Genomic DNA, 22269 nt, shown 5'->3' with positions numbered 1-22269 from the left:
CATACCAGTAGAAATTGCRTTAGTAACTGTTTCATCATCCTACTGCTGGACTCACAAGCTTGTGATGTTGCCTATGATGTGAATTGTTTGGCTGAAGTCCATTTCCTTTTCTGTTGCAATTGCTGTTGCTGGCAACTCGAGTGTGCTTGAGTAGATATTTTGATATTTTCAAAAAGCATTTTGAGATAATATGGTATCTTACACTTCAACAAATACCTTTGTGAAATGCAGGGACACTAGCAGTAAAGTAGTCAGGTCGCAGGTCACCAAGAACCGTGTTGTGCTGTGTAAATATCACAGCAGAGTAAACTCAGAGGCATAAAAACTAGCCTTGGATTTTGCCAAGGAGTAYGTGTGTCTCTGTATGTAGGGCTAGTAAATAAGTCACTCAAGGCTTTTGATCTCCATCCATGTCAGGAAGCATTTGATGGAGGTTCTGAGAAGGCTGCATCACTTTAGTTGATGTGAAAGTCAGGAAAATAAAGCACTGGCATTTTAAAGATGGTAGATACATATTCTAGCAAAACTATGCAGAAGTTGCTTAGGATATTGCACAAAAACTGTTTCCTGAGCAGGTATAAAGAAAATAGCAACCTTGATATTCAACCATTTATGTGTTTGGAGTTCTTTTGAACAAGACAATAAGCAATTTCTACCAGTGAATACTTTCTGTATGTCCTTATCTTTACTAAGTAAGAAGGGAAGGTTGCTTTTAAAGCTGCTTTGAAACTTGTTTGTATTCAGTGATGGATGCTACCTTTTAAAATTAGTCCTAGGTGGACTAGGACTCCTCGGGGATATGTGTGTGTTCTAACCTTTACATTGCTGAATGATGATGTGGCTTTGTCAGGTTGTGACAATAGTAAAATATCACTTTGTGTTCTATCTCTTTGTCATATTTTCAGTCGTGTTGGTAGTACATGGTTTCAAAGACAGTGGGCTGCCAGATGAAATTAGAACGGTTCCATAAAACAAACAGTTGCAGGCATCAATCTCCACGACATTCATGGATTTAGTGAGTAGCTGTGGGAAGGAAGACTATSAGGAATACCTTTTTAAGGAAGCAGCAATGCTAACAACAGATTGAGAAGCCCTGAAAGGGCAAGCTGGGAAAAACTTCAGCAAAGGGAAGGTAGTTTCAAGGAGGGGGGCGTGGGAAATGAGGATTTGCAATTAAGAGTGAATTAAGAAAGATTCTAAATTGTAAACATTGTATTTTGGAGTATTTTTCTTTTTTTTTTGGATTATGCAAAAAAAAATGCACTCCTCTCCTTCTTGTTTACATTGTAGTCTGCTTTCCTAGGCAGCCATGGTACTTCCATGCTGGTGGTATCATATTAATTCCAGGCAAAAAAAACAAAGCATTTTAAGGCAGCCGTATGGAATTTTAAAATTGATCCAGGAAAGATTTTTTATTTGCCCTCAGCTAGGGAAGCTGCTTAATAGCATTTAAAATGTTGATCATACCTCACCAAAATACAGTTGCCATCAGAGTCTAAAAGTTAAATCAGACATCCAGACTTGGGCTTTTTCTACATCTCACAAGATTGTATCAACAATCCATTCCATTTCAGTTCTTTTTTCTCTTTTTTTGCTTTATTTTTAAGCTTTAGCTAATGTGGGTTTTTATTCTCTAAAGTACAGTTAAAGAAAGCCATTATTCCAGCTGGCATAACCAGATGCAGCCGAAACATGGCAGCAGGGCATACATATGCATTTTGGAATTTTGGAATTATTAAATAACTCACATGTGCGTCACTAGGAGTAAGATATTTCTTACCTTGCTGCTGACCCAGCCATGAAGGAGCTGCACTATTCCATGCCCTATTGCTGGATCACTGCATCCATCAGAAGGGTACTGCAGACACTTCTTAAAGTACCATCAGGAAGTCTGTCTCTACCAGGAGGGTGGTCAAGCCATGGAACAGGCTTTTCTAGAGAGATGGTCAGTGCCCCAGGCCTGTCAGTGTTCTAGAGGCATTTRGACAGTGCCGTTAATAACAGGCTTTAACTTTTGCTCAGATCTGAATTTGTCAGTGACTTGGACAAGATGATTGCTCTAACTCCCATTCGACTGAAATGTCTGTTCTGTTCTACTCATATCTCAGGCAGAAGTGTTCTGTCAGAGCTCTATGGTTGTTTAAGCACTTTGCCTTATTTCCTTTAATTTTCTATGGCATTAATCCTTAGCTTTTAATTTCCAGCCCTATTCAGTCGCAGTTCAGTCTGCCAAACATTTCTAAAACCATAACCATATCTCTGCTCCAGTGAGTTCATCTTGCACATGGCATTGCACAGCCCTCCATTCAGGTGGGCGGAATTCAAGCCAGCAGCCTAGTATTTATTAGGTTMTTTTTGTTCCCTGTTACCAGTAAAACCATCAGAAAATTAGAGACAAAACAGAGGAAGTACTAATGATATGAATTATAGTTCTTTCCCCTCCCTTCGTACCTCTACAATGAAGAAATAATAATAAACCCTGCCTTTCTAAAATTTACTAAATATAGTTATTTGCACTTCCATAATGAATCATTGAATCATTTCTTTTAAGAGTTGGATAATTGATTATTTTTGTTTCCTTCACTTACAGTTACCATCCTGAGGAATTCTTGTAAACTGGATATCCTATCCTGAAAAATCCTAACATAAAGAAAAATTATCCTATATGAATTGATTCTTTGATTGATCACCCAGCTTTTCTAAGTTTTATTAAGTTCATTAGACTAGCAAAGAAATTTTATTGTGGGAGCATAAATATTGTTGCCAACATTGACACATTAAAAAACTATCAAAAACAACAGAAGATAATAAACGAAATTGTTTTCACTGGCTTATTTCATGAMGAGTATATATCAACCTGTAGTACTAACACTAAGGTATACATTTTTCCTTTTTAAGTGGAGTTAATTTGAATATGAAAGACTTAAGCTCTGTCTTCAACCGTATCATGCTCTSGATTTGTATTAGGTTATAATCTGCAGTAAGAAACTTATCCATCCTTTACTATTTCCTTCTCTCTTTGAATTCTGATTTAGTAGATCAGTTCTCAGCTTTTTCAGCAAGATGACATTTATGGTAGGGGACAAACTTGTGGCCAAAATGCTGTGTCGGGTTTTGATTACTTGGGAGACTTACTCCTAATTTTGACAAAGGCTTTCTCTGCATCTTTCGATTTGCCAAAGATTTGGCAAAGCTTTGAGCATATCGGTACTTTATTGACAGTTGAGCACTAAATTCAGAAAGATTATTCAGATGAAACATGTGCTTTGGGTCGTGATTTCCTTTTGGGTTAGCTTCTCCATCACTAAAATGAGCTGTTGGGATAACCTTGAGTGTGCTTACAGACTGTGAACTTTTCAGATCAGAAATTCTCTCCTGTTTTTGTAGAAGTGTTCAGTACTTTAATAAAAAAGGACCTCTAATCTTGGAAGGTTTGCACACAGACTGCAGTGTTCTGATTGAAGAAGTAACTTTGATTGTGTCACCATTACCCCACAGACAGTTGTTAAACATTACAGTGAAAATGGAGCATCCTTCCACTAACAGCTCATGTATGTAAACAAAATTAGGAAGTCTGTTCTTCACATTCAGAATTTATCTATAAGCACAAYATMAATTTTCTTAYAATTATGAAATTCCAAAGTTGTTTCTTATTTGGGTTACTCTTTATAGCCCTATTTGTTAACTCACTATGTAGCACTAAAGTTAAGTTACATCATACAACATATACTTCAGTTTAAAAAGCAGAAATAAGCGTATGTTTATCTAATAAATACTTCTAATATACCTTGAAATTGAATCACATCACTCAGCATCAACAATACTTTAAATATTACATTCTTAATAGATTATATTCTGCAGCTTGCATTAGTGGCATTACAATCTTTTTTTGCTTTCAATAGACTTAATAAAATTGTAATATGAAATGCATTCTTTTCCTGAATTGTAAGATTGAGCATGAAAGAGCAGTAGAGGAATCATGAAAAAAATTATAAGATGTTTATAAAATTGTTGATGAAGTTGCATGTATGCCTTTTCCCTCACTATCCTAGATGTATTCTGCCATCCCTCTCGAGCGTCAGATTTCATTCTGATCTGATGAGGCACAAGGTCTCTTCTTAGCCTTCTTGGGAAGCAGTGGCTGCATTTAAAGTGTCCTGCAGGATGACATTTTCAGATGCTCCTTGAGCCACAGTCCTGCAACAGCCCTGTGCTGCCAATGTGTGYGCTTCACTGGGCCATGGGGGAAAGCATGTGGCTGTCACCTCTTCAAAAATGCTGTGGCAGAACTAGGACATCCTTCTCTTCTCATTTACAGGGCTGGCCATGCTGTCACATCGCTTACTGGAGCCCTTCCAGGAGGAAGGACATATTACACAAGAACTTCACAAGAAATTCTAGATTTAGAATAACCATGGTGTGCCTCGAACTAAACCAAAGCTTCCCTCAACCCCACAGCCATCAATGAAATGCTGCTCAAGCAGACCATCAGTAGACTGTGTGAGACTCTGTGTGCATACCTTGCACACATCCACACACTCCTTTTGCTTTCAGAGGCTATTCCCTCTGAATACTGGCTAACTCGCACTTCAGTGGTGCCATCCAGTTGCTGGCATCACAGCCTGAGCAGATGAGCCTAAACCACCCCGTGGCTGACCTTTAGCAAGTAAAGGTGCATCAGTTTTGATCCAATGGTAGCACAGCCAGCATGTCACCATAAGAAAACACACATGTTCATCTTCTCTTCACTTGGTTAGATAACATTTCCTGATTCTGCTTTGCAGACCAGATTCTCCTTAGGCATTCAGATGTATCATGTCTTGGTTTAGATCTTCTGATTGCTTGAGCTGCAAACTGAAGAATTAGAGCTCTGTGTTTGTTTCCTAGTCAGATAATCCCATTTTACCTTCTTCCCACCCTGAAATTSTGTTCTCTTCCACATTAAGATCAGCCAGCTAAGAAATGTTATAGGRAAGATGTTACTGACTCTCTTTCCAAATTCCTTTGGCCTTTGTTTCTTTAAACTTGTGCTGTAGATTGCTCTTATGAAGAAGAGAACTCTCTTACCCAGGTCTGTAGTGTTAGATATCTCTAATAAAGGGGACAAGGTAAATCTGAGAGCTCTTAGTCCTCAGAACAGARTGGGAACTGAGTTCTTGCTGCTTGGAGTCAGTGGTTTGGACAGGTGCATAATCTGATTGTATTGGATACAGTGAACAGACGCTTAAAAAGTATTTGGACAATCTCCAAAGCTAACTTCAGCACAGAGCCAAGAATTTCAGTGTTGGAAAGATTTGCCTGACAAGACTGGAGGCAAGGGATGTGTCTCTAATACCCATATGTGATGTACTGGGGGTGGCAGGGAAGGCTGCTGTGCTGTGTTAAGGCAATGGCTGAATGTCTGGTGAGAAACCCTCAGATGTTACTTRGATGCTGCATTTTCTGGTGGAGCTCAGTGTCACGTAGCATCAAACATTGCCAAATACCCTGTRAAAACATTGCATTAACAGGCATTGTTAGCCTGTTGAAACTTAACTTCTTTGGGAAGCTCCAGATTATTTTTGTTTAAGTRAAAAGAAAATTTTTCGTTTTATTTTTGCTTCAAGTTTTTTATTTTTTATTCTACCAGTCTCCTGGGGAGACATGGACTCCCATATTCTTTCAGAAATTCAGACACAGTTTGGAGGTTACTAAATAGAGGGGRTTTTCTGTTGCCAACTTTGGGAGACTTTTAGTTGATCATAGGAAAGGGTGGAGACGGATGACATTTCTGAGGTCATTTCTGATGTCATTTTCTGCTGTTTTCCTTGTGGGAATGTCTTCARTTTGTCAAGTGCTGTCAGATATTAGTAAAAGTCAAATCTTTACATATGTGAGGCAGTGCAAAATTGTCACAGTGTGTGAATTTTCAGGAGCAGATSAGGTGCCATTTAAGCAGCATTGTAAAACTGAAGAGATAGTATTCCAGTTGAATGCTTTGACCACAGCAGTCATAAAGAGCAAGCTAATGTGAATGTGGATCTGTCCATAATAAATAATCATTGCAATTTGACAGCTCCGTGGCTTGGGCTTAAAGATTAGTCAGAGCTCTTTTAGCTATCCTTTTCTCTTTACACCCCTAATTATATCTAATGTGAAAAGATACGAAAAATAAAGTTTATGCATGTTAAACCCCTCAGTATTACCTTATGTATCTCAGCAAAGATGGACGGAAATCCCCGACACGACAGAGAATTTTTTGAGTGGCGATCATACCTGTAACTTTATATATGGAAACTCTTAATTTGTGTTRTACTGCCTTTCCCTTTTACCAGGAAGATTATAAAAAGCTGCRAATCAAGCCTCTAGCTCTCTCCCTCTGCAGCTTAACTCCTCAAAACTTCCTCCTCAAATGTCATTTGAGAACAAATCCTGACTTGTCTACGTCTAGCCTTCTTTCTTAACAGCTCCCTGTTTCCACCCCTGGTTTTCAGAGATGCCAAAAATGTTGTGATTTTCCTGCTGAAAAGACCTTGCATGCCGAGTAATTCTTCTCAGCAATGCTTACTTACCAGATGACTCAGTAACTTCCAAAAGCTTCATGCTGCTCTTCCTTCCTCTCATCTTCGCACTGCGTAGTGATGCATATGCTTCTGGCATCTGTAAAAACACTGTATCTGCCCAGCACAGTTACAGCCCCTTTTAAACTCAAAAGCAGAAAAATATGTGCAGACATTCTTCTCTGGGCACAGAATTTCTCTCTGACAGAAAGCACAGATAAGCCTCACTTGGAGAAGAGTAAAAAAATCAAAGGGAAGTTGTGCTAGCAAGGATGGAAATGAAGAARTATATGCAATGTATTTTTCAGAAGACATTTTTGAAAATATAGAAAGGTTGTTGGCAGTTCTTTGTTCACAGAGCTCCTCAGCTTCTGACTTCTTAGAGAAACTGACCCTGGAATCTGGGCTTTGACCTCTAGCAAGTAAAACAGAAAACACTGCCTCAAATACATAGAGATTTACAGCAATTTGTTTCTTCAGTAGTGTTTTCGTACCTTTGTCTTACTGTTAAACARTTAAGTCTCAACCAAAACTTGGAGCAGAATATGTCAGCCAGCTTGTGTTTATGTTAACAGCTGTATAGAAATGCACTTTGATAAGCGAGTCCTAGCAGTGAATGTGTGCGTGTGTGTCTCACTAGAATTGGGGGAGAGGATGTTCTTCACACTTGCTGCTCTGTAAGTATTGTCCTAGTGATTGTAAGAGAATTTGTATTCCTGCCTTCTGAATAGGAATTGTATTATTTACTAGAGTGGTTCACCTGGATCTTCATAGGGGAGTGGTTGGATCTGGAAGACAAAGCCAGCAGGGGAGAGTTCAAGGCACATACATGTGTATATAAGACAAGCTGACATTCACCCAAAGGGAGAAAAAAGCAATTCGAGCCCTTCTACCTGTAGCTTATAAGAACAAAAGAGACATTTTATTCTGCTAGTTAATTACTTCTATATCAAACAGGTATTCTGATCATGAGAAGTTAAATCGATTAGGATAATTAAGCAAAACATACCTCAAAGCATGCCTGTCAGAAAAGGAGTGATAGATAATGCAAGGTTAGTCAGTCTTCAGTCACTCAGACTTCATTCAGGAGCAATTTACATCCTGTGGCCCTTTGCAAAGCTGAAGATGTAGAGTGACTGASCCAAGTTAATAAGTAGCCCAACAATTACCAGGAAACTGCAGTAACTCCAGTGACTGAACAATTTGGAGTAAATCACTGTGGATGTCAGTGAATTGTTAGTAACATATACCCTGCCAGCATTTTAGCAAGGCAGTGCAGTCTGACATCCCAGTGCAATGGTTTTAYTGTGAATTTTGTTTTCATCTTCACATTTCTATTACACTCTTTTTCAGGCCCTGATTATATCAAACAAAAATTTCAAGAAGGAATGGATGGAAAAGAAAAGTCTGAAGAAAAAGGTCAGGAGAAACCACCTTCCCCAAAAGAGTCACCTCACTTTTATCGAAAAGGTACTACACCTCCTCGAACCCCAGAAGCAAGTCCAAGGCATAGTCCTTCTCTTTCTTCTGAGACTTCTCCTTCAAACCAACTGAAAAGGCAAAGCTCCTCTTCTGGGGCAAGACTCAGTCAAGAAAAAAAGCTTTTAGCCACTGAGAATATAACACCCACGACTAACAAGCCTTTATATTCAAAAGCACCAGTGAAGGAGGAAGTAGCTGGGAAACACCAGCCAAAGTTTTCAGCCCAGCACAATCCCAGCAGCACAGAGAATGGGGAGCTGCATGGTCACTATCATGGTTATTATGTAAAAATGAATCCAACAGTGCTTCCACAGGAGCTCAGGGAAGAAGATGAATATGCCAACCCCTCAGCATCCACACTTGCACGGATACCACCCTCTCAGAAGCCAAGTCCTGCTAGATCTGGGGGTAAGCCAGATGCCAAAGAAAACAAACCTGACACAAAAATTAAGAAATCAGAATTTGCTGCACCAAAGAATCCAGCTAATAATGAGTCACATTCAGCGATGGAAAAGGAAGTAGGAAACAGCTCGGTAAGTACTGCAAGAAACCTTTTCATTTTCACTGCCCTTTTGCCCCCGAGTGCTGAGTTTTGCAACCTAAGCACAGGCAAAGCTCACTTCTGTCAAATCTTCATCTGGATACAGTCTGCTAGCTTAAACTCACTACACCAGRCTGGAATGAGGAAGGAATATTCCAGTCCTTCATATTGTCTTTTTTGGGAAGGGACAGCTGATAGCCAGACACTGACAGATTTCTTAACCGAGAGATCCTATTGCATCCATAAACACAAAAGTGTGTGTATTAAGGTGTGTAACGTATTTATAAATAGGTGTGGTTTGCATGTRTGTATATACATACTTGCAGTTATATATATTCCCATCCAAAAAAAATTGTCCCACAGTATTGTACTTCTAATTGTAGATAATTGGGCAGTACTGGAAGTTAGCCACACACAGTCTTCACCAGAGGTCTACTTTTGACTGCTSTTGGAGACAGGATTCTGGCCTGTGGTCTGACCCAGTCCAAACAACCTCCCATTTTCAACTTCTTCTCCACGTTGGTTGTGGCCTCTACAGACAGGCAATTTGAACTAAAGTACATACTGTTTTAAAATGTGTCCATCTAACAATGCTTACATTTTACAGTGATGTGAAAATTTTTACTCTTCTTCAGGAAATGGTGTTTTTAAACTACCCATTCAAATCAGGGTGAATCTTAATTTCATTATTATTTTTAAATAATGAAATTATCAACAGCTAKGCAGAAAAGGAGTAATGACTAGTAGCATTCCTATTCCATGTGAGAAGAAAAAGCCAGGGTATGAAATTCAGAATCTCTGATGATGATTCTGTGATTTTKGGGCCAAGAGAAACTCAGGAAAGCATTTGTTTTAGATCCTAAAATTAATCTTTAGCAAATGAAGAGGTCTASATAACTGTCATAATATTTCTCTTTTATAAGCATTGTTTCTCTGAGTCATTTTTGGTAGTACTCTACAAAACAAGCCGTGTGTCATTATTGATGTGATAAACAAAATGACCCTTTTAAAGAGATCCAGATATCCTAGTATTGATTGCAGGCAAAACACTTGAATAATTGGCACCAGACTTCATTAATAAAGAATTCAGAAATAAGGAGGGGGAGAAATTTCCAACCAACATGAATTGTCARTGGTCTTGCCAAAAAAGTTTGACATCTTCAGGTGTGAGAGAAGAATCATATCCTCAGTCAGAAAGGTTACTTAATTTGATTTTACATGGTCATGTAGTCTGACGAGGAAACCAGAGTAATGCAAAGGTTAAATGTCACATTAGAAGAACTTTTTAAAAGTGACTGATGGTTCTCAAAAAGTCATTAGAAAACTATCAGTTATTTGATACTATTCTGGTGAAGGCATTCTTACATTAATTTTGTTACTCTGAATCACATTCTTATTAATGACATACAAGAGGACATAAGAATATTGCCCATGAAGTTCATAGAAGAGGCAGGAAACTGGTCAATAATGAGGAGAAATACAAGCAGRTGCAAATCAGCTGCTAAGAAGGCTGCAAGTATAATTATCTATGGTTAGCACAGCAAAATATAATATTGTATATGAAAGACAATTRATAGAGCCTGGCCATGCAGGATCAGAACTGGAAAAGGCTGGTGGATCAGGAGCAAGAGGGACAGCTGAACATGAGCTCTCAGTTCTGCTGCTATTGTTCAGAGATGTTAATATAATCCTTAGATTTATCAACAGAAAAGATTAAGCAAGAGTACATGGGAGTGTGTTTGTCTGCYTTTGGCACGGGTGCAACACTTCCGGGATAAATCCAGTGTCTGTAAATCAGGGATTTAAAATGAAAAAAAAGCCTTGAGGGGAGGTCCCACAAAGAGCTGTGAGAATTATTAAAATATACCTTACAGGGAAAAATTCAAGGTACAAAACCCCCACACACTAAATCACTTTCTGTAGGTATGCTTTATAAAACAGTTTTCCAGGCTAACAAGCAAATGTGTAAGAAGATCCAACAGATTCAGATAAGGTTCAGATAAAAGTCTTGTTTTAAGTTGCTTTTAATGATCTTAATTAAATGTGCTGTCAGTTTTCAGATGCCAGGGTTTTGGAGCCATCACTGGACAGTTCAATAATGAGCATTTTGTCAAGATGATATTCTCTAGTTCTTCAGGAAGCTTTTATTCTGTTTTTTGTGGATCAAAGTAGATGTCCGCAGAGGTTTTGTAATCTCCAAATCTGTATTACAGCTGATATCAGCCCGTTAACCTTTCAAATCTCACAGATATGACTCCTAYGTAGGGTAACACAAAGCTGACAGGCTTGTAAATGTTGAGTGAGCATGGACAAATTTTAAGCTGAATTAGAATTGTTTGTTCAACTCTGGTGAAAATAAGTGACTAGAAATAGTCCTTATGTTTTCTTCATTTCAGATAATATTTTGGAGCTGAGGGAGGCTTCATCTTAACAAGTAGGGTACTGAACAGCAATTTATTGACCTTGTAGAATAATCAGGATAAGGACCATGAACCTGCAGCCTTTTACCACAAAAGATTTWAAAATGATGAGATACTGTGCATTAGCTACTGTTTGTTTGCCAATATTGCAGATAGTCTGGGAACTATCCCTCTACTTCATTTTGAGCACCCTAATTGCATTATTATTACCAGCATTTCAATATGGAAGGAAGGTAGATTTTAGGAATTCATTTTTAATATAACTGTATTTGAAGATGTATGTAGATGTCTTCTATATCTGTCTATAGATTTGCCCTTGTAGACTATAGTTTTCCTACATGCTCATTTCTTTAAAATGGTGAAATGAGWGAAAATGCTAGCATAAAGCAAAAAAAGAGTAGCCTAGTGGCCTAGTAGTCTGAGGGAGAAACAGTATAGAATGAACTGTTAACATTGTCTAAAGACTTTAAATTTTTATTTTCACCTTTCAGCTTCAGAAAAACAGAAGCCTGTTCTGCAGTGCTCCTGGACTGAGCTCAGTGATGTGTTGGAATTAGCCAGTGACTAAGCTAAGAGGGCACAGTTACTGAGGAGAAGCCAGATTCATGGAATCATAGAATAGTTTGGGTTGGAACAGATCCTAAAAGATCATCTAGTTCCAACTCTCCTGCCATGGGCAGGGACACTTCCCACTAGACCAGGCTGCTCAGAGCCCCATATAGTCCAGCCTTAAACATTTTCAGGGAAAAGGCATCCACAGCCCCTCTGGGCAATCTGTTCCTGTGGCTCATAGCCTCACACTGAAGAATTTCTTCCTAATATCTGATATAAACCTACTCTCTTCTAGTTTAAATCCATTCTCCCTTGTCCTAATTAATGTASTTCTTATCCCAGATGCCTCTGAATGTTGAGAGACTTCCAAATTCTAGAATTGCTTTGGGGAATTACTTTATTTTAGTAATAAACTGCAATTACTTTTTAGTCGTTATGACGAGTGATTTTGTTATGCTTTGAAAGTAAGTTTGCCTTAGATCATCTATAAAAGTTCTAAAASATATTTGTTAAAGAATAGAAACAGAAGAGAACTTTCACTCTCATAGAAGGAGAATGATAAAACATGGGTTTGGATGGCAAAAAATGAATCTATTAACATTTATTGARCACTTCTGTTGGATTATCTGGAAGTGCCGTATTAAACTGTGCTGCGCTTTTTCCAGGTCTCCAGTGATAATGCATTAAGAACACAGATACAGAAGGGAAGATTTTCAATTCTTCCTTCCATGTATCTAAATCAAAGGTTTAGATACACATACCTGAATGAAACATCAACTTTCATTTGGACTAAGACCTTTAAACAACTTTATTTGCAGCAAAGTTTATAGCAGCTGTTTGAATAATCAAATTCATGTTTTATATTTTTTGTGAATCCTTAAGAATATCTGTGAGTATGATCTGTGCAGTAAGTTAGTTACAGGAACAGTTTTGATTCTCTAGATRTCCACATTTCTGTCATTATACGTAAAAAAATATCAACACATACTTCTTACACCACACGTATAGGTGTGTTTCTCTGTGTACTTACTCTCTGATGTTCAAAAATCAAAGTTTGAAATAATTCCAAATCTTGTAAGAAWGTCATAGTTTTATCAAGGTGAAATCATGCATAAATCCCAATGACAAAGTCACTGTTCATCAGCTGCTCAGAAATAGCTGTTTGCAGGCATTACTTGTCATTTATGAGCAATAAATCACCCCTCTTTCACAGAGAGCTATGCTCTTTCACATTACTCTATATTTACCACAGTGTGAAGTGTTCACAGAGACACTTGACCACAAACCAGTCCTGTTGTTTCTAAGTGGCTGTTAGCAGCCTCTAGCCCCAGTTTCACTGTGCATGCTGCTGTCCCACCTCGAATATGAGCTGATTGGAGATTGTGTTGGATTTGGGTGAAAAATAGGATTGAATTTCACAAAACACTGTTATAGTGTACATTCATGAATACACTTTTTTACCTCTCATATGTGTCCTTGTGCTGCCCTAGGACAGGTGCAAGCCCAGGCACAYGTGTTTTACCATACTGTAATTTTTTTCATTTAGCAGGTAAAGATTTCTAAACACACCGTGTTTAGCCTGGTTTTTACCTGTATCTAAACACATTGTTTTGCTGAAAGATACCCAGTGCTTCTGCTCCCATCTTTTCATTCAATTCTCATCTCTTTGTTAACTTAACATCCATGTAGTAGGGGCTGTGAATACCATGATGTTAGAAAGATAGATCAGTATTTTCCTGGTCCTAAATAAAACCTCTGAGCAGGAACTTTATACTAAATTTAATGGACATTCCTAATGCAATGGAAAAGACTAGTCTTYTTACTTCCTGGAACTACATTTTAGGAAAATAATTTTCTTTCTTCCCCAAATGGAAACTAATTGTATGGTTATATTTTGAACTACATAAAGGTCTAACCTAGGAGAAACTGAGAGGGTGAATTTAAGCAGGACTGAAGGTTTTCAACTACAGTTTCTTTAGTGCACCTGTTCTAGTCACTCTTGGACTGTTCAAACTAATTTTGGCTTTTGCTGTTTTAAGTCCTTGCAGGACTTTAAAGTCTTACTTGTGTTATTTGTCTTAAAGCATTAAATRCTTATTTCATAGGTATCTGCAAAACAGAGGTGGTAGTTCAATGCATAACAACTGTGCAGAAATGTTGTTTGATCATTTTTAGTCTCTCAGGAAATCCTGCTTTCRGTATAGTTATCAGAAGGTGAAACASARTGCACATAGCAGGCCAAAGAAYATGAGATTTGCTTCTTTGTATAAAGCAAAGACTCATCATCATAAAGAGATAACACATTTTTCTGTAATCTTCATGTAAAGTCAACAGCCCARTTAAGGTGTCACTTGCTTCTGTCTTTGTAGATGAGACTTCTTGATTCAGACTGTAGCCCCTGGGATTTTTAGCCTGGTTTATCTAATGTTTTGGTGAGGTTGTTATGCCTAACCTGACTGACAGATGCATCAAAGGAGAGTGCCCTCCCCCCCAACAAGCTTAATTCCATGAGACTGTGCACTAATGATACCGAGCTGCCATTGGAGCTGCAGTCCCAATTTTTCAGTCTCCAAAAATCTGTCCTGCAGCTACCAGGATGCTGTTCCATTATGTATTTCAGGTAATGAATGAATTCTTGGCTCCTGTGAAGATACCATAGGTTCAAAATTTTTTTGATCGCAGTAAATCAATGTGATTTTCATGGATGTCATTTTCAAATATATAAAGTACTAGATGGCCAGATCCCAAAGAATTTTAATGGTACTTGGCAATGATCTTCACAGTTCCTTGCAATTCCTGGTGCAGTATAACTGCAAAATGTTCAGGTGGGATTCCAATCTGTAAAGGAGCCATTGACCTGATTTGAATCACATGGGCAGTCCCTATTGGTACCATAGGATGATGGAACCATAAAATGGTTKGGGTTGGAAGGGACATTTAAAGACCATCTGCTTCCAMCCCCTGTGCCATGGGCAGAGACACCTTCCACTGGACCAGGTTGCTCAAAACTGCATCCAACACTTCCAGTGATGGGGCATCCACAGCTTCTCTGGGCAACTTGTTCCAGTGCTCAACACCAGAAAAAAAAKATATTGAACCCACGTTTTAGTGAAAGTTAAGCGTACAATCAAATCACACTTCCTKTAGAGAGCTCTGTAATATTACGTCTGTCATGAGATCTGGGAAATTTTRTTGCAAAAGAAGTAGTCATTAAATGAAAGGTTCCCCCCAAGGGTGTTGACACTGACTTTCCAAGAACTGAAAACGGAGATTTCAGAGTACCTTTTGTTTCACGTAAAACTTGTCTTACTACTCAAAATCTTCCAACATGTCTATCATGCATATATCTCACAATTCCCAAATGCATTGGGTGGGGATTCAGATAGGAATCTGAATTTCCTTCACAGTAGAAAATCACAGAAGTACCAACCTAGCATAACTCTAACCGTGCCAGAAAGAAAAAGAAGGTATTAACTTTGCGTTACACAGTCCTACAGCAAGGCTGCTTTCCATGCTGTGGTATGTACCATGCTGTCAGGAATGTGACTGTATCTGGAGCTGTGCTTTCCCTTTATGCCTGTTCTTTGCCCCTGAGTGTCTCTATGCTTTGGCACATGGTGAGTCACTTCCACTTAGGAGGAAAGAACTACTTCAGTTCTGTCATCTGATGGTTGAAACATACCACTGATAAGTGGGAGCTTGTTATTCAAAATCACTTTGGCTAAGGTGTCATTAAACCTGGTCTTCAATTTCCTTGTGAATACTTTAGACATTCTGCCATTAAGCAAAATGTGAGTGCAACTACCAACACCATTACCCCGGTGGCATTTTGATAATCTCAGTCGTTGTTTGAACTTGAACACCTAGTTYTCAGCGTGTGAACAGACACCTCTGAGTTGGTGCAAAGGGGACTTGATGGCTGTTATGGACATAGGTGCTGATGGGRTTTAGACTCACCAGAGATTTGAGCAGTACCTGACATAAGATATTTTCTGACTTGCTCAAAACTTAGCAGCCCACATCTGGCTTGCCATCTTTACACATCTATTGTGTAAAGGTGTGTTCTGGTAAAAAGTGTTTAATGAGACTGTTTCAGGAGAGCATGTGATGTAATAATGACTTAAGAGCTATTCCATAGCTTCCCAGTTAATTATTTGTTGCAGCAAATTACTAATAGCAAGTTTTCACACCTTAGCATTCCAGAAATCACATAGCTGATTTAAGCATTATGTTGTCATGAAGTATAATGAACTTCTGCAAGGCATGCCTCATGTGAAGAATGAAAACACTGTACCATTTCTAAAGAAATATCTACCTTYTCATGCAAGTCAGTGATTCTTGTGTAGCTCAGAATACAGTTTTCTGCATAGACTTTCTGGTGGGCTTCATGATTTGTGATTTAGTAAAGTATTGTCTGAATGAAGAGKTTCTCTGTTTCTGCTTWCAGTRCAACCCTAAAATAAAAGAGTATACWAATGTAATAATAYGTTCTAATATGTTAAGGGTGCAGTATAACTGAGAATTTTCGTCTGTTGCAACATTTTTTCAAGTTGATCATTAGAAAGCATCCATTTTTTTTTWAATATTCAAAATTACTAAAAAGAATTTAAAACTATTCTCTGGTTTCACAGAAATGCTAAAATTGTGTCATGATTTAAATTTTCTAACCAATTTTAGCTSTAGATAGGAATGGAAGGAGTTACGTGGCTTTTCATTTCTTCAGTACATAGRTCTGTAAGATAAGTGTCTGATTAAATCTAAACAAGTTTAATTTTGCAGCTGTAAAATTGGTTTTATTCTGTAATGGAATCAGGTACGTTAGTGCAATGGTAAGTAATTTTTTTTTCCACTTTGATGGAATAAATACACATAAATGTGTATTGTTCGTATAAAACATCTTTCCTAGGTCTGGTTTGAAATGGACTCGGATTGTGTAAGGAACCCAGTGTAAGGATAAAGAGCAGCACCATAGCTTCCCTGAATTAGTTCACTTTTTTTTTGTTTTGCTTTATTTTAAGCTGACATTGTTATTGTGTTGACAGGTTTGTTTTCGTTTGTTGATGCAGTGATATTTGTCAGGTGGCTTAATTTCAGAGTGATTAAGAACAGTGGAACAATATACTCCCACTTGAATTTATCCAGCTCATTTTCACAAAGATGATATTTATCTCACCTGAATATCAAGGGTAAGAAGYTGTGTTTCAGGAGCAGGGTCTGTTTCCTTCAGAGCAAGGTCAAAAACTATAGAAATTGTAAGTCAGGTCATGTTCACTGTTGTGCATGTGTGGGAGGTTGCATTAATTCTGATACCTTTATTTTATTTTCAGGGCCCTAACTCAGTCATGATCGCCCTGGTAATGCTGTTGAATATTGGTTTAGCCATTCTTTTTGTCCATTTTCTAACTTGATTGGAATTAGGAAAGGTAAGAAATGTCTTGTTTTCATATAAAATCACCTTATCCACCCCACCTTACATGATATTTAATTTCTTCACATACTTTTAATGTTCCCCACTTTAATTTTAGCTATGCCTGAATGTGATTCAACATAGTTATTTAATATTGTAACTGTTTTGACCCTTCAGTGAAGTCATGACAACTAGTGGTGTTAGCCCACAGTTCTCTGCAGTTGTGTCATCAGCCTTTTAAATGGCACCTGTCATACTCARACACAGGGAAGGAGGCTTGGAATTAGGATGGGACGCAAGAGAGATGAAACTTGGAAAATTCAGCCAGGGGCCCAGATCAGTTTCTCTGCTGGTGGCTCGTGGCTTTGGGGTCCTCTGAAAGCTGAAGCAAGCAGCCATGTTGGAAAACAAACAAAATAATCTGCTGAAGCAGCCCCGCCAGTGAAGTGCGTTGGCTTCTCCATCTGTTCCAGCAGAGTGTGACTAAACTGGAAATGTACGGAGCTGCACTTTTTGTTGATGGAAGTTAACAGCTGCCTTACTATTTTACCGTCTGATGTTTTTAGTGGGGAGATGGGAAAACGACTGCCAGAGGAATGTGGTCAGAGGATTCTGTTGCTGTGGAAGTGATTCCAGCGTTCACTCCTATCTCATTAGAAGAAATAGTTAGCAACATCAGTCACCAGTCTTATTCCATTACCTGCTGCTTTTAACATCTCCTGCAGTGTTCTGGGAGATCGAATTTCATTTGCCTGTGCATGATTCTGTTCATTTGTTGTTTATGAAATTTGATGTATAGCCATAAGTAGTGTTTAGTCCGACCTGGAGAAAGCTACCAGTTCTGCCTAGCAGCAGAAGCAGAAAATCAAATACATTTTCCTAATCCAAAGAACAAATTCTGGAATTCATTTTCTTAAACCTGAAGAGTCATTTTGCATTAAGGTTCAGTAAATAACATACCATTACTGCAAAACTTAAAGATTCTGATATCTTCCTTAAAATGCTTAAATACTTACGCCAATACCAAGCAACATTTTTTCACAATAAAAAAAATAAGRATCTTACATTGGTATAAGGACATTGGACATTCTAAACAGGAGATAGAATATCAAAGTAAGCCAAGAAAATGTGAGATACAGGGTTTGCATGTTGACTTTTTTTTCTTTTTTTCTTAATTCTGGTGCTGTGGTAATTGGTGATTTGAATTATTATGTTTCAACACTGAGGTATTTTGATGGCAGTTAAAGTCTTGTCTGGGTGCACAATAATGCCAATGACAGTTAAACTACCTAATGCTCATAATAAACAATAAATTTWAAATGCTGGATTTGTGTTGAATACATTCAGGTAGAGCATTTTAAAATGTTAAGTGATTGTTTCTTGATTTGATGCCTTCAGTGTCTTTAAAGTCCATTTATAATTTTACCTCAGCATTAAAAAAGCCTCAGAATTTTTCATTTGGAAAGTTTGTCTTAAGTAGCTTCRTAGCCCTTTGTTCAAACAATGTGATCATGTTTCTTTTTATGTGCCATTATACTGTAATTATTGTACCCTATATTAATCAAATGCATGCTTATTTATTGAAGATATGTGGTGTGATCATTTGGCAAGCAAACATTTTCATTTAAAGCTGCAAAAAGCAAAGGGCTTGTATTACGGTTTATTTTATCTCTRTTAGAAAATCTTTCATACAGTATAGTTTTTGAACCTGTTTGTAAACTTTCTAAGTTTTTGCATGGTTTAATGGGCAACATTCTTACAAAATACATTAGCTATTTTTTGATGCAGCATAGTAAACTACCGTAGGTATGGACTGAATATCGTGCAGCGAAGCAGCTCCGAGCAAGGCAGTAACACCGTGGTGTTTTTTACAGAAGTATGTTGAGAATCCTGTGTTTTGACCAGTGTGGATAAAGAAGAAAGCAGAAAGAGAGCAAATGAAAATAAAACTTGTATATTTATTTTTTAAAAAGAAACAATGTTTAAATTGTGTTTTAAATTTAGGAAAGTAATTTTTAAATAAGAACRAAATTTTAAAAGTTACTGTGTAAGCCTTGAATTAATGGATGAAATATTCCATCCCACAGTTAAATCACCCCCTGTCTCCTTACGTGGAGAGGTAATTTTGTAACTGACATATTTAATTCCTATTAAATGTTTATTTAAAATACTTTATGCTCTGGAAATAATGGGTAACAAAGCTTATGAAAAATGTTTATAAATTTAAGTAAGCATGTTAGTACCATTTATAAATATGTATGATTTATAAGCTTTTTTAAAACAAAGCTCAAACAAATTGTTGGTATTTTTCTAAAACGTGCACAGCTGTATTTTACATGAAAGGCTATTTATAATTGGTTGTTATACTGTACACTACATTTTGGACAGCACAATGAAGCCTGCCAATGTACTTAAAAATGTCATTTTGTCTATTTAAAGTTTCTTGCTGTCAAAGAATGAACTCTTTATCTATGAGTTTCTCTATTTATAATTCTTGACCCAAAATGTACAATGTACAGTTTTCACAACTGTATTTGCTCTAATAAAAATAAGTTGGTTATTAATGGAGTTTCAGACTACTTTTTCCTGTTTATGAATTACTTTGTTCACTCTCTGGAAGCAATTTTTCTTACTAATCAAATATACAGAAGTGAAGCAGGAAAATGGGTGGAATTCTAGTCCCTTTGAAATACTTGTGAGTTACTGTTTTCAACAAAAGTGATTCTGGGAAACAATTAAAAATAAATAATAAAAAAAAAAAGTCAAGCTTTCATTTGTGTCTTCTTTTATCTTCCAATACAGGATTTTGTATCTTTATGAACTCAGTATCTTAAATTATACTCCCACTACAAGATGGTTTGATCAGTTGTTTTAATTGGTGAGTGACTGGTCCATTAACAGCTGTTCTTGTAATAGAATTAACTTTTTTAGGCTTCACTGCTCCTCAGGGTCTTCATAGGTTCAAAATGAGCATGCAGTTTGTGAGCCAATATTTACACAGAGAAAATTCGGCATTATAATGTCTTAAAGCCATCACATTCACTGAACTACTCAATCATCTGAAAATTTTATTTTCCATTATTCCAGTTCATACTAGTAGCCAACTGTACTGAAATTCTAGTGTCTAGTTGAAGAGGAGAGCAATTTCTTTTAGTATTTCTGTTTAATTGAAATAATTTTTAGGAAGTAGTCATTACTGTCTTGGTCCTTAAAATAATTCCACCAGCATGAAGCTTAACTTGAAGAATTTTTATTTTCTGTACTGTACCTGCTCCCTGGCTGTTCAARGAGAGAAAAAYRCATTCTCRAGGAAAATAAACAGAAATAACTTTAATGCCAGAAATTTTTRGATTCAGCATYARTGAGMTAACTCTTCTCTGGCATTTGGGATSCACATTGTATATGTTCAGTAATGAAAGTAAAGTGTCCATGAAATATTTCTTCAGGCATATGAGTGTAATAATATACTCCGGTATATAAAAATCTGAACAGCAACAAGCAAAAGTTTTGCATGCAAATACAAAAAAAAAAGTTCTCATAATTTTCAAGTCATTTCCCATCTGAGGTGTTTTTATTGGTTTATATTACAAGTGGCATTACGTGGCGCTGCATCTGCTATGCCTAAAGGAAAAAAACCCATGGACACACAGTGCAACTTCATGCTTCAAGATTTGCTCCAGCATAAAAATTTTGACCCTATTTCAAGCAAGGAGAGTTTGTCAGGCAAAGTAGTTACTCTTGTCACATGTGTGTGTTTGCCTACAGGGGCTGGTGAGCAGTGAGCTCAATCAYCCCTGAATTTGAGGTCTGGTTTCTTGGACAGCTCCATTTATCTGGTTAAACCATATTTATGGTGTACACAGAAAGCAAGTGTGCAACGGTGAGGTGTCACAGGCTGAAGGAAAAAGGAATAATCTGTCAGAGCTTTTCAGGGTTCTTTGCTTAGTGTATTTCTATATTTTTATATATGCACATATTCATTGAAGTATATATATTAGTTTGCCTTTCCATTGGAAAAGCAATAAGGAACATAAAGAGTGAGGGGTTCTTGACATTTTYWTTCCAAAAGGAGYRGTTCACTTTGAAAGTAGAAATTTTGTGGCTACAGGTTGCATTTCGGATACAGGCTTGTGTTAAAAAAATCATTAATGCAACGTGGTGCCAGCCTTAAAAGAAGTAAACACCTCTTTATAGAGTTAAATTAWAAACCTTGAAATAGTTATTTACACAACTTTTAATGACGTTCTGGGATTACATATTTATGAAATGCTCTGTTAAGATACACAATATGAAAAGATTCTGACAATAATGTAGATGCAATAATAAAAGCCTGGTGAAATTCAGCCCATACTGGGCCTCAGTAATGTTCTTAGTTGTTATTAATAAAACATGGTTGTGAATTGCATCTAAATGGTTTTACTCACAGCTCATTTGAACCGTTTAGTCAGGGGAGGTGGTTCTACAGACTGTTCTCTTATGGAAATGTAATTCAGTAAACAAAGCAAATTAAGACAAGGGAGATTAAATAAGCCTTCCAAATGAAGTAGTCTTCTCATTCTCTCATTTAATATTCATAGAAACAGCAAAAATAGAAATTATTTTAAGTCTGAGCAAGAAGCAGTGTATTTCAACATGCTATAGCTGAGCCATCTACAGTATCCTGTACTGGACATAGAGACTGCAAACTAAAAGACATTATACCTCCTACCATTGTAGGAGGTGAATATAATTTCCATACACAACATCTTTAAGAAAAGCAGTCTATATAGCCATGTCAATGRCTATAAAACAGAGGRAAAAAGCCACTTCATCTGTCTGAAYAGTTTATGTTTTGACCATGATTGTAGCTGCAGAACAAATCCCTCACCCCCCTAAAACCAATAGCAAATATAAAGCTGGTAGCAGATTTGATTACGATCTCTCATGTTTCTTCCCTTTATTTGCTACAAAGAGGGGATGGGGGGAGAAAGGGAACAGACAATTTTTGTTAACCCAATAATCTAAATTTCACCATGTCAGTATGTGCTTGCTTCAGCTAATGTTTTTCACAGTCCATTGGGATTGGTTATACAGGAGATTTTAGGTACAAACTGGCAGTATATTGAATGTCATTTCTCCAAGAAGGTTTTTAATTTTTCTCAGTAATGAAAAAAACCAACAGGATTTCYCTTGTGAACCAGTGAAATGGTTTGGGTTGTACTTTTGCTGTGCAATCACTGTTTTTCTAATTATCTTCTGTCCTTCACTGCCCACCCACCTCCCAGTTCTGACAAATTCAACTTCATCCATTTTGCCCTGCATGTGGACATTGCCATGAGACTTCAGCCA

At 37.3% G+C, this 22269-nt stretch overlaps 1 protein-coding gene across 2 annotated transcripts in view; it reads left to right on the top strand.

The window, feature by feature from the left end:
* JPH1 (junctophilin 1) overlaps positions 1–19664 on the top strand; it is an 81970-nt gene extending 62306 nt beyond the window's left edge. Inside the window, exons 4-6 of one of the 2 annotated variants that reach the window (XM_057363954.1) lie at positions 7893–8554; positions 16862–16957; positions 18816–19664. In XM_057363954.1, coding sequence (XP_057219937.1) covers positions 7893–8554; positions 16862–16942 — 743 coding nt within the window. In that variant the 3' untranslated portion in view covers positions 16943–16957; positions 18816–19664. Of the gene's footprint in view, positions 1–7892; positions 8555–16861; positions 16958–17118; positions 18018–18815 lie in introns of those variants that run through there. The other variant, XM_057363953.1, reaches the window with a different exon arrangement.
* Positions 19665–22269: the final 2605 nt, after the last annotated feature.

Source organism: Malurus melanocephalus, unplaced genomic scaffold (assembly GCF_030028575.1).
Source record: "Malurus melanocephalus ecotype Western Australia unplaced genomic scaffold, MMel_1.1 scaffold_32, whole genome shotgun sequence".
Classification (NCBI taxonomy): Eukaryota; Metazoa; Chordata; class Aves; order Passeriformes; family Maluridae; genus Malurus; species Malurus melanocephalus.
This window is presented reverse-complemented; position numbering and strand designations above follow the sequence as displayed.